At 50.8% G+C, this 12,590-nt stretch overlaps 1 protein-coding gene across 1 annotated transcript in view; it reads right to left on the minus strand.

Annotated features, from left to right (window-relative positions):
• Positions 1–3,772: 3,772 nt before the first annotated feature.
• The window catches only part of auh (AU RNA binding protein/enoyl-CoA hydratase), a 36,064-nt gene continuing 27,246 nt past the window's right edge, over positions 3,773–12,590 (minus strand). The window contains exons 7-10 of the mRNA XM_061215656.1: positions 11,519–11,706; positions 9,606–9,656; positions 6,357–6,404; positions 3,773–5,602 (exon numbers count right to left, since the gene is read on the minus strand). Coding sequence (XP_061071640.1) covers positions 5,525–5,602; positions 6,357–6,404; positions 9,606–9,656; positions 11,519–11,706 — 365 coding nt within the window. The 3' untranslated portion in view covers positions 3,773–5,524. The remainder of the gene's footprint in view (positions 5,603–6,356; positions 6,405–9,605; positions 9,657–11,518; positions 11,707–12,590) is intronic.

Raw genomic sequence — 12,590 nt, forward strand, 5'->3', positions numbered from 1 at the left:
CAGGAATTTTCAGTAAAAAAATAAATTTAAAAAACCTTTACCAGTGAAGCAAGCAAGCACGCTTCAATGAAACTTCTTTGCCCACAAACCCTCTGAGTCACACAGTAACTAACATGAGAACAGCAAACGACTCCTGACGAGGCAGAGGACACCAGCCATCTCCCAGTCTGCAGGCACAAACCACACTCACCATTCAACTGTCTAAGAACTAACAAAGAGTTTCTCTGTGCAGCCAAACAGACATCAAGAACTGAGAGATCAAGAACTGTAAAAGAAACTGCCACAACAACAACTGACTGACACACACACACACTGCGCACTTTCACACATACATACACACACAGAAACAAACACACACACACACACTCAGTTCAGCCAACCATAGATGATGTGCACATACCTCTTTCAGGCAGTTTTTATTTCCTGTATTTTTCTCACATTTATGTTTAGTTACTTAACAGTCCAGCAGCTCTACAGGCTGTGGCCCTCCAGACGTGACGGGGGGGGAAGGACAGCACCGTGGGCCCCTGGACTGCGGGCTCTCCGGTTACGCAACTTCGTGAGCGGGTGTAGCGGGCACTTAGGCCCCACTGGGAACAAAAGCCTGTAGATTTGGGGTTCCTAGCACAGGTCCTGAACCACTGCACTGCAGCACTGCAGAATAACATTCAGGGAATAAACTGCAGATTGATTACTGCACCGGTGCTGCGTAAGCGGTTTTGCAGTTTTGGAGAACGGCGAGGCCTCTGGGCAAGGACGAAACAGACCGACCCGACACTGTCCCTCAGACCCGTCACTGTCCCTCAGACCCGACACTGTCCCTCAGACCCGACACTGTCCCTCAGACCCGTCACTGTCTCTCAGACCGACCCGACATTGTCCCTCAGACCCGACACTGTCCCTCAGACCCGTCACTGTCCCTCAGACCTGTCACTGTCCCTCAGACCCAACACTGTCCCTCAGACCCGACACTGTCCCTCAGACCCGTCACTGTCCCTCAGACCCGTCACTGTCCCTCAGACCCAACACTGTCCCTCAGACCCAACACTGTCCCTCAGACCCGTCACTGTCCCTCAGACCCGTCACTGTCCCTCAGACCCGACACTGTCTCTCAGACCCAACACTGTCCCTCAGACCCGTCTCTGTCCCTCAGACCTGACACTGTCCCTCAGACCTGTCACTGTCCCTCAAACCCGTCACTGTCCCTCAGACCCGTCACTGTCTCTCAGACCCGACACTGTCTCTCAGACCCAACACTGTCCCTCAGACCCGACACCGTCCCTCAGACCTGTCACTGTCCCTCAGACCCGTCACTGTCCCTCAGACCGACCCGTTCCTCAGACTGACCCTTCACTGTCTCTCAGACCGACCCGACACCGTCTCTCAGACCGACCCGTCCCTCAGACCGACCCGACACTGTCCCTCAGACCCGTCCCTGTCCCTCAGAGAGGCCCGTCTGTGATCCCCAGGTTGCACACAGCGGCAGTTTTACTCCTGCACTTTAAATGGTGTCAACATCTTTTGCATCAAAATGTATTCCATTAATTTGTCCTCTGTGAATGAAGCCCCTCTGCTCCCAGCGATGAACAGCGCCGAGCAGGAGGCACACATCAGCGGTGCACTGCTGGGCTGAACGGCCTGTTCTCTTCATTACGTTGTGTTGTTATGATGTTAAAATGGAGACCTGGGAGAGAGCCGGCCGTTTAGCTCGAGCTGGAGGGAAAATGGCAAAAGTGAGAAAAGCTGAGCTGTGAGCTGTGAGAAGAAAAAGAGAAAAAACCCTGGATCCAGATGTTTACCTTCAGCCGATACAGAAAAGGAGCGCGTACACACCAGAATGAGCCGTGTAACGCCCAGCGCGGTGGTTCAGCTCAGAAGGCTGCAATGGAAATGACCTCCAACATCAAACGGCTACAATTTAGCAATCAGATCGATTGGCACGATTACATACCAGCTAAACAGGAAGAGCGCAGAAGACCCAATATAAACCCCCATAAATGAGTGTTTTATTAGTGTGCGCACACACACACACACTGCGCATTCTCACCCATACTCACACAGACTCACACACACACACACACACTGCACACTCACCCATATTCACACACACACACACAAACACACACACTGCACTCTCTCACCCATACTCACACACACACTCTCACTTTTACACTCTCACATACACGCGCACACAGACACACACACACACACACTGTACACTCACCCATATTCACACACACACACACACATACACTGCGCATTCTCACCCATACTCACAGACACACTCTCACTTTTACACACTCTCGCATACACGCGCACACACACTGCGCATTCTCACCCATACTCACAGACACACACACATACACACACACACACTGCACACTCTCACCCATATTCACACACACACACACATACACACTGCACTCTCTCACCCATACTCACACACACACTCTCACTTTTACACACTCTCACATACATGCGCACAGACACACACACACACACACACACACACACACGTATACATACACACTGCGCATTCTCACCCATACTCACACAGACACACACACATACACACACACACTGCACACTCTCACCCATATTCACACACACACACACACACACACTGCACACTCTCACCCATATTTACACACACACACATACACACTGCACTCTCTCACCCATACTCACACACACACTCTCACTTTCACACACTCTCACATACATGCGCACACACACACACACGTATACATACAAACACTCTCACACACCACACACACACACTTTGGTTCATACACTCACATACATACGCGCACACACACTCTCACACAGACGCAGTCTCTCATACATATGCGCACACACACACACACACACACACACACACACACACACAGTACATAATACACAGTATAATTAATGCATATTATGTAGAGGTATGAAATAGGAAGATTCACAGCTTCTCACAGTGAAATGCACACTTCAGTGTGAGCACGCTGGCTCTGTGGGACCCATGCTGGGAACACAGGTCTTGTGTAACGCAGGGTTAATAACTCACAGGGTTAATAACTCACAGGGGTAAGTCATAAAGGAGTGGAGAGGAACACAAATAAAAGCGCCGCTATTTCCTGTTCCTGTGTTTACAAGATAAGTATTACATCACTGTTAAGCACTCCTAATTCCACGGTATAGAATCCCCCCCCCCCGGGCACCATTTATCCTAATGTGTGATGCAATCCCTGCCCACACACACTCACACTCACACACAGACACTCACACACACTCACACTCACACACAGACACACACGGTATCAAGCAACCTTAAGCAATACAAAATGTTTTTTGTTGTTTTTTTTCCTAGGGAAACAAGGGCCTATTTTAAGCCAGTAAATCTCTGGAATGTTCCTTTAACGTGTCAGGGCTTCCTCACAAACCGCCAGCCTCAGGGGGTGGGGTTTAGTGTGTGGATGGGCGGGGTTTAGTGTGTGGATGGGTGGGGTTTAGTGTGTTAGCTTTGTTTTTATCTTTAACATGCAGGAGCCCTTAAATCTGAAATCACGACTCCTCAACTTTCGGGATAATTTCCTGTAATCGAGCGGATGCACTGAGCCTGTCCGTAACGCTACGAAACGATCAAACCATGTTTAAAAACTAAACCCCAAGCGTACTCCCAACCCCACTGCACACACACATATCCCAGAATTCAGTCTGTGACACCTCTTCTGTGAGTTCAGGGAGACAGAGACTGTGTGCAAATAAACGGACAGAACCGCTAAAGTAGCGTAAGTGTTTTTATTCCACCCAAACCACCCCGGCAGGCTCACAGATCGTGTGGGAATGGCTTAAATCTCCGACGCACCACAGCCACCGTAACACCTCCTCATGATAACTGCAGTTTACGTTCGTAATGATGCCAAACCGTCACTCTTTCCACTTAATCAGCGCTTCCACAGACAATAACGTGCAACGCATGAACATGAACACAGTACATGGCGTGAGTAGTTCCAGGCTCAAACAGTTCCATTAAATACACTGTATCAATGTGCACGATGAATGTTATTTTTTAAAAGTCACATATTAGTACTGTATGTATACCAGTTTGCTTGCTTCATAGCTGTTCCAGAGTGTGGATTAGATACTAAAGAAATAACAACATATCAATACAGATTAACAAATTTGAATGTTCAAAATATTACTGGCCTGTAAAAGAAATAAAGCTAGATTTTACACCAGAAGCCAGATTATAAAAACGCTGATCAGCAGACATTTTTAATGCACTTTTTCCCTCAGTGACATTAGCTAATAGATGAGCTGCTTCAGAGCACCAGAAAAACACTGAAATTGACCGATTTACACGAAACGCAGCACAACTACTGGAGCACAGCGACAGGGGAACCAAACGCTGCAGTTCCAGGTCTCAGTAGCACTTACAGAGGAACCCAATCACAGAACTAGTGCTCAATACTCCTCACATTTTGTTTCAGTAACCACTGAACACAGCACATTAAGTACGAACAAAATGGAGGACGAGCAGAAATGTGCGCTCCCACCTCACACACTCCTGTGACCGATTTTACGGTCCTGACCCACAGCTCAAGAAACAGTGCTCTGCTGATCTCATTTGGATGCAGGAATCTCCTTTCAGACAACGAAACAATGATTGGAGCCTAGCTCTTGAAAGTCATTCATGTTCACAGTAGCGGTTGTTAGATTTGGTTCATGTTTTCATATATACAGATGTCTGCAGTGCAACGATGCTGCTGGAACCACCAAGCACTAAGGTGGTCTGGACAATACTTTTTTACAGATTTATATTAAATTATTTTCCCATCGCATATCAACTTCATCTTCTAAAAATAGTTCAAATTAAGTGCCTCTCTGAAATTAGTACGCAAAATAATTTTAGTGTCATCCTATAATCAGCGAAGCCTACGGATGTACGGATTAGCCCTGCTGTTAATGTCCTTTTATGATTAAAGAGGGAACGTCCATCCGTGTTTCACCAGGGTTGCACAAGCTTACACGACCAACCTCTGCCCCTTGTGGTTACACACAGAACTGCAGGATAACTCTGCGTCACAGACAAATAAAGGAACTAGACTAAACGAACAATTCATCACACACAAAGAAGAAAAAGGCAACTTATGTGATAGATTAAAAAAAACACAAAAAAAAAAAAACACTTTTCAAATCATGCAACGGAGATTTTCTGATATGTCAGGGAGCATTATGGGCGTAAATATTCCCAAATGTTACCTCCTCTGGACCCGGCACCGTTCGACTGTCCGTTCTTACGCTACTCAAACCGTCCCAAAAGCCAGCTCATGAAAAAATCGCGGACACGCCGAATTTTGAGCAGAACCGCTTCTTACAAACAAACATAGAAACTGCGGGACCCGGGTTTAAGTTCGGCTGCAGTTACACCTGCCATGGCAACGGGCCTAATTTTATTTTTAACTTTCAAAATCAGATAGAAGCTGCGAAATAAAAATCGAAGGCAGCAGCTGTGTTGATCGACCGGCCAGCGAGTCTACTCTCCCTTGTAGCGGGGGGCTCTCTTCTCCTTGAAGGCCGTAAGACCCTCGATTCTGTCTTTTGTTGGTATCACCTAGGAGACAGGAATAATGCGTCAATAAAAAAAAAATACATCCACCGCGTCTTTTCCCCTGCTAAGTCCATTAGCAATCTCAGCTTGAAAAGCTGTTCATGAACACAATGCATGTGACGAACAACATCAGATTCCAGGTATTCTAATTATAAGCGGGATGAGCGTAAATGTTACTTGTGAAAAAATACTCAACAGCAGCACAGCGGATAAAGCACATAATATAACAATGTTAGCGTAATGACATGAAGAGCTAAAAACAGACAAGAAATGCAGAGAAACGGGGAGGTACTGGGTTGGAAAAGCATCCATCATCTGGAGCGTACAGTAAACACTCAGTCTTACACAGGATTGGACAAGCAACGCAGCTGTTCAATATAAACATGTTTAAAATATACTCATCCTAAATACACACTGCTCTTTATAAAATCATTCTTAAATACTCTAAAAGAAAATGTAAATGAATATATTTCATTTCCTTTTCTCCTGGGTAATTAGTGCTACTGACTGGCCAGAATTTTTTCACACCTGACTCCCAGGTAAAGGGAGGGTGGACACACCTGACTCCCAGGTAAAGGGAGGGAGGAAAACAGCAGTTCTCATTGGGGGTTATTCTCCCCCCTTCAGGTTTGTACTGTACAGCGCTTCGACTTTGGGAAAAGCACGTCACAAATAAAATGCATTATTATTATAACAAGGCCTTATGTACAGTAATGGCGTGCCTCACACGTGATTAGTACATTATATTGGGAGATACCTGGGCGTAGCAGGCCTCTTCAATGGCCAAACCAGTCGCTAAATCCACCTGAAACACACAAGCAGACGGGTCATTTTTCACATTAAAAGCATTTTAACTGCAGCTGGAGTGAGTATTATTGCGTTGCTTTTCAGGAAATAGACTACGAGAGACTCGTGAAGAGTTCAGAGGTTAGGAAGGCAGGAACACTGTGTTTGTGATTTTAAGCGTTATCTATGGTTATAACCTGAAGCGCCTCGGCGTTAGCCTCGGAGTTAGCCTCGGCGTTAGCCTCGGCGCTAGCGTCGGCGTTAGCCTCGGCGTTAGCCTCGGAGCTAGCGTCGGCGTTAGCCTCGGAGTTAGCCTCGGCGTTAGCCTCGGAGCTAGCGTCGGCGTTAGCCTCGGCGTTAGCCTCGGAGTTAGCCTCGGCGTTAGCCTCGGAGCTAGCGTCGGCGTTAGCCTCGGCGTTAGCCTCGGAGCTAGCCGCATCGCTCACTGTGACTCGCGCAGTCATCTCCATGACAACGGAGCGGCATGCGACACTCCCGAGTGAGCTAGCCTGCCATTTAAACCAGAGCTGGAAATATCCGCTGACTCGGAAAGCCGTCGGGGAAAAAACAACAACCCTGTTTTGAAGCTGTGAGGCTTCGAGTTGTAAAAAAAAGGAGACGAGCAGAAATCTCAACCTGAAGGCTCACTGAAGAAAAAGAACATCGCTAATAATAGATAAAGGAACAACAAGGCTCTATTTTCACTCAGAAAATAATAATTTAAATATTGCTGTTCTTTATTATAATGTGCAATGAGACAATATCATCCCACAGACATTGCATTTGTCTGACACTGTTAGCAATGTGGGGTTAAGAGCCTTGCTCACTGGGGCTTGAAACTCCAGCCTCCCAGTTCCCAGTCAAGCCAGTTCCCAGTTCCCCGGTCCCAGTGTAGCTGCTACGCTATCAGTTGCTCACAGGCTAAAAATCACTCACTTCCTGGCTCAGGCGGCCAGAGCAGTCGTCTGGCAGTTGGAGGAGATCAGCAGTTGGCGCGTTGCATGGTAGCCAATCACCGTGTGTGAGTGTGTGTATGAATGGGCGAATGAGAAGCATCAATTGTACAGCGCTTTGGATATAGGGTGCTATATAAAATGCCAACCATTTACCATTTACCATTCCTGGGCAAACCTCAGGCTAACTCCTGCATGCGTCAGTCTCTCAGGGCTGCTAGCCGCACGGATCCGACACAGACCCGATTCTGAGACCAGACCCAGCAGCCCCTGAGGGGCCATGAAGGAGACACGGCCCCAGGACCCTGCAGCTCCTGAGAGGGGCCATGAAGGAGACACGGCCCCAGGACCCTGCAGCTCCTGAGGGGCCATGAAGGAGACACGGCCCCAGGACCCTGCAGCTCCTGAGAGGGGCCATGAAGGAGACACGGCCCCAGGACCCTGCAGCCCCTGAGAGGGGCCATGAAGGAGACACGGCCCCAGGACCCTGCAGCTCCTGAGAGGGGCCATGAAGGAGACACGGCCCCAGGACCCTGCAGCCCCTGAGGGGCCGTGAAGGAGACACGGCCCCAGGACCCTGCAGCTCCTGAGGGGCCATGAAGGAGACACGGCCCCAGGACCCTGCAGCCCCTGAGAGGGGCCCTGAAGGAGACACGGCCCCAGGACCCTGCAGCTCCTGAGAGGGGCCATGAAGGAGACACGGCCCCAGGACCCTGCAGCTCCTGAGAAGGGCCCCAGGACACCGCCGTGCCTCAGCAGGAAGGGTTCTGTAGTCTGAGCACCTTTGAGCTCTGTAGATGTTTGCGAGGAACTGCAGCATTATCGTTATGATAGACGTTGCTGTTGAGTTGTATGAACGTAAATGTGACCTTCATTACCAGAAATAAAAAGGTCTGACAAGGTCTGTTATATCACGGCAAACTGCATCAAATAAAGTCATCACCTCTCTGCAAAACTTCATTTTGGGATGAACTGCCCCTTCAACAACATGAGGCAGGCAGCTGCACCCCCTGTCTTTGTTAATAATCCTTAATTAGCTGCACGGAAAGACAAAATGGAGATTATGTGGGCTGATTCACTTCCAAAAGTGAGCAGTGCTCAGCTAACAGGCCCACACGGCTCAGCTCCTGGGGCGATAATCCAGCAGGCCTGTCTGCTCCTGCTACCCCACTCACAGAGGAAACCTCACACTCACACACTCACACACTCACACACTCACACACTCACACACTCACACACTCACACACTCACACACTCACACACGAAACCACTCTCACACTCTCACACTCTCACACACATTCACACTCACAGAGGAAACCACACTCACACACACACATATACACTCACAGAGGAAACCACACTCACACTCTCACACTCTCACACTCTCACACTCTCACACTCTCACACTCACAGAGGAAACCACACTCACACACACATTCACACTCACAGAGGAAACCACACACACACTCACACTCTCACACTCACAGAGGAAACCACACTCACACACACATTCACACTCACAGAGGAAACCACACTCACACACACATATACACTCACGGAGGAAACCACACTCACACACACATATACACTCACAGAGGAAACCACACTCACACACACATATACACTCACAGAGGAAACCACACTCACACACACATTCACACTCACAGAGGAAACCACACACACATATACACTCACGGAGGAAACCACACACTCTCACACTCTCACACTCTCACACTCTCACACTCTCACTCTCACACTCTCACACTCTCACACTCTCACACTCTCACACACATACACAAAGACTCACACACACAGACTCACACACAGACTCACACACAGACTCACACACACAGGTACACAGGAACACACACATGGTGGGACTTGTTCCAAAGGCATGCAGCTGTGTGAATGATGATCCACTGAACACTGAACATGTGAATATCTTACCTCAATCCCCTGGTTGATTGTAAATATCTTACCTCAATCCCCTGGTTGATTGTGAATATCTTACCTCAATCCCCTGGTTGATTGTGAATTTCTTACCTCAATCCCCTGGTTGATTGTAAATTTCTTACCTCAATCCCCTGGTTGATTGTAAATTTCTTACCTCAATCCCCTGGTTGATTGTGAATATCTTACCTCAATCCCCTGGTTGATTGTAAATATCTTACCTCAATCCCCTGGTTGATTGTAAATATCTTACCTCAATCCCCTGGTTGATTGTAAATATCTTACCTCAATCCCCTGGTTGATTGTAAATATCTTACCTCAATCCCCTGGTTGATGGCAAGCTTGGCCATTCGGATTGCAATGGGCCCCTAAAGTCAATCAAAACAAAAAGAAACAAAATAAAAACATAGCCTTGAACTGTTTGAACAGGAATGCCGTGTGTGTTTATGAGAAGAAACCGCGACCTTCCAGAGATTTCCGCCATGGCTAACACATTACAGCAGTTATTCAGCAGGCGCTTTTAAACAAAGCAACTTACAGTTGATTAGGCTAAGCAGGGGACAATCCCCCCTGGAGCAATGTGGGGTTAAGGGCTTTGCTCAAGGGCCCAACAGCTGGGCGGGTCTTGTCGTGGTTACACCGGGGTTAGAACCACCGACCTACTAGGTCCCACCTTGGCCCCTAGGCTACAGGCTGCCCAGAGCGCTTCCCTAACTAACCCTTTCAGAGAGCTGTCCATGGCCGACAACTCCGTGCTGGATTACTCAGGGTACAGGACAGGACTCAGACACTCTCTCACTCAGAAACATTTCAGCCGTGTGTCTGCCACGCCAACGCAGACAGGAGTCCCACGGAGCAGCACTTCAAGTTTAGACCGTTAAGCGCATAACTGAGGTTTGGGTGCTATAACAAAATGCATAATTTCTGAATATTTAATGATTCACATCTGTCCCAGCAAAACAGCTCACATTGTTCCCGGAGACATTTTTTGACCAGACGTAAGTACTTAAGACTTAAGGTTCCCAGCAGTTTATACCGATCCAGTCATCCTCAGTACTGCATGACTGCATCCCTGCTTGTGCCGTCAATCACAGGGAGGGCCCCGGTCACAGGGAGGGGCCGGTCACAGGGAGAGGGGCCCGGTCACAGGGAGGGCCCCGGTCACAGGGAGAGGGCCGGTCACAGGGAAGGGGGCCGGTCACAGGGAGGGGGGCCGGTCACAGGGAGAGGGCCGGTCACAGGGAGGGCCCCGGTCACAGGGAGAGGGCCCCGGTCACAGGGAGGGGGGCCGGTCACAGGGAGAGGGCCCGGTCACAGGGAGAGGGGCCCGGTCACAGGGAGAGGGGCCCGGTCACAGGGAGAGGGCCGGTCACAGGGAGAGGGGCCGGTCACAGGGAGAGGGGCCGGTCACAGGGAGAGGGGCCGGTCACAGGGAGGGCCCCGGTCACAGGGAGAGGGCCCGGTCACAGGGAGAGGGGCCCGGTCACAGGGAGAGGGCCCGGTCACAGGGAGAGGGCCGGTCACAGGGAGGGCCCCGGTCACAGGGAGAGGGCCCCGGTCACAGGGAGGGGGGCCGGTCACAGGGAGAGGGCCCGGTCACAGGGAGGGCCCCGGTCACAGGGAGAGGGCCCCGGTCACAGGGAGGGGCCCGGTCACAGGGAGAGGGGGCCGGTCACAGGGAGAGGGGCCGGTCACAGGGAGGGGCCGGTCACAGGGAGGGCCCCGGTCACAGGGAGAGGGGCCGGTCACAGGGAGAGGGCCCCGGTCACAGGGAGAGGGCCGGTCACAGGGAGAGGGCCCCGGTCACAGGGAGAGGGGCCGGTCACAGGGAGGGCCCCGGTCACAGGGAGGGGCCGGTCACAGGGAGAGGGGCCGGTCACAGGGAGAGGGCCGGTCACAGGGAGAGGGGCCGGTCACAGGGAGAGGGCCCCGGTCACAGGGAGGGCCCCGGTCACAGGGAGGGCCCCAGTCACAGGGAGGGCCCCGGTCACAGGGAGAGGGCCGGTCACAGGGAGAGGGGCCGGTCACAGGGAGAGGGCCGGTCACAGGGAGGGCCCCGGTCACAGGGAGGGGCCGGTCACAGGGAGAGGGGCCCGGTCACAGGGAGGGCCCGGTCACAGGGAGAGGGCCGGTCACAGGGAGGGCCCCGGTCACAGGGAGAGGGGCCGGTCACAGGGAGGGCCCCGGTCACAGGGAGGGCCCCGGTCACAGGGAGGGCCCGGTCACTGACCTGAGGGAGGAACTCGCGGGCGAGGTCGAGGGCCCGTCGGTACGCTGCGTCCCCGCTCTTGTTCTGCTCCACGGCGTGGCCCACCAGCCCCAGGGCCGCGGCCTCCGCCCCGCCCACCGCCCGCGCCGAGAAGATCAGCTCCTTCGCCACGGACACGCCCACGATCCGGGGCAGCCGCTGCGTCCCGCCTGCGGGAGGAGACGTCAGACACGGTTTAGACATCTCAACTGTCACAGAACAGACCCGGTTTAGACATCTCAACTGTCACAGAACAGACACGGTTTAGACATCTCAACTGTCACAGAACAGACCCGGTTTAGACATCTCAACTGTCACAGAACAGACACGGTTTAGACATCTCAACTGTCACAGAACAGACCCGGTTTAGACATCTCAACTGTCACAGAACAGACACGGTTTAGACACCTCAACTGTCACAGAACAGACCCGGTTTAGACACCTCAACTGTCACAGAACAGACCCGGTTTAGACACCTCAACTGTCACAGAACAGACCCGGTTTAGACACCTCAACTGTCACATAACAGACACGGTTTAGACATCTCAACTGTCACATAACAGACACGGTTTAGACATCTCAACTGTCACAGAACAGACACGGTTTAGACATCTCAACTGTCACATAACAGACACGGTTTAGACACCTCAACTGTCACAGAACAGACACGGTTTAGACATCTCAACTGTCACATAACAGACACGGTTTAGACACCTCAACTGTCACATAACAGACACGGTTTAGACACCTCAACTGTCACAGAACAGACCCGGTTTAGACATCTCAACTGTCACAGAACAGACCCGGTTTAGACATCTCAACTGTCACAGAACAGACCCGGTTTAGACATCTCAACTGTCACAGAACAGACCCGGTTTAGACATCTCAACTGTCACAGAACAGACCCGGTTTAGACATCTCAACTGTCACAGAACAGACCCGGTTTAGACATCTCAACTGTCACAGAACAGACCCGGTTTAGACATCTCAACTGTCACAGAACAGACCCGGTTTAGACATCTCAACTGTCACAGAACAGACCCGGTTTAGACAT

Source organism: Conger conger, chromosome 12, assembly GCF_963514075.1.
Source record: "Conger conger chromosome 12, fConCon1.1, whole genome shotgun sequence".
NCBI lineage: Eukaryota > Metazoa > Chordata > Actinopteri > Anguilliformes > Congridae > Conger > Conger conger.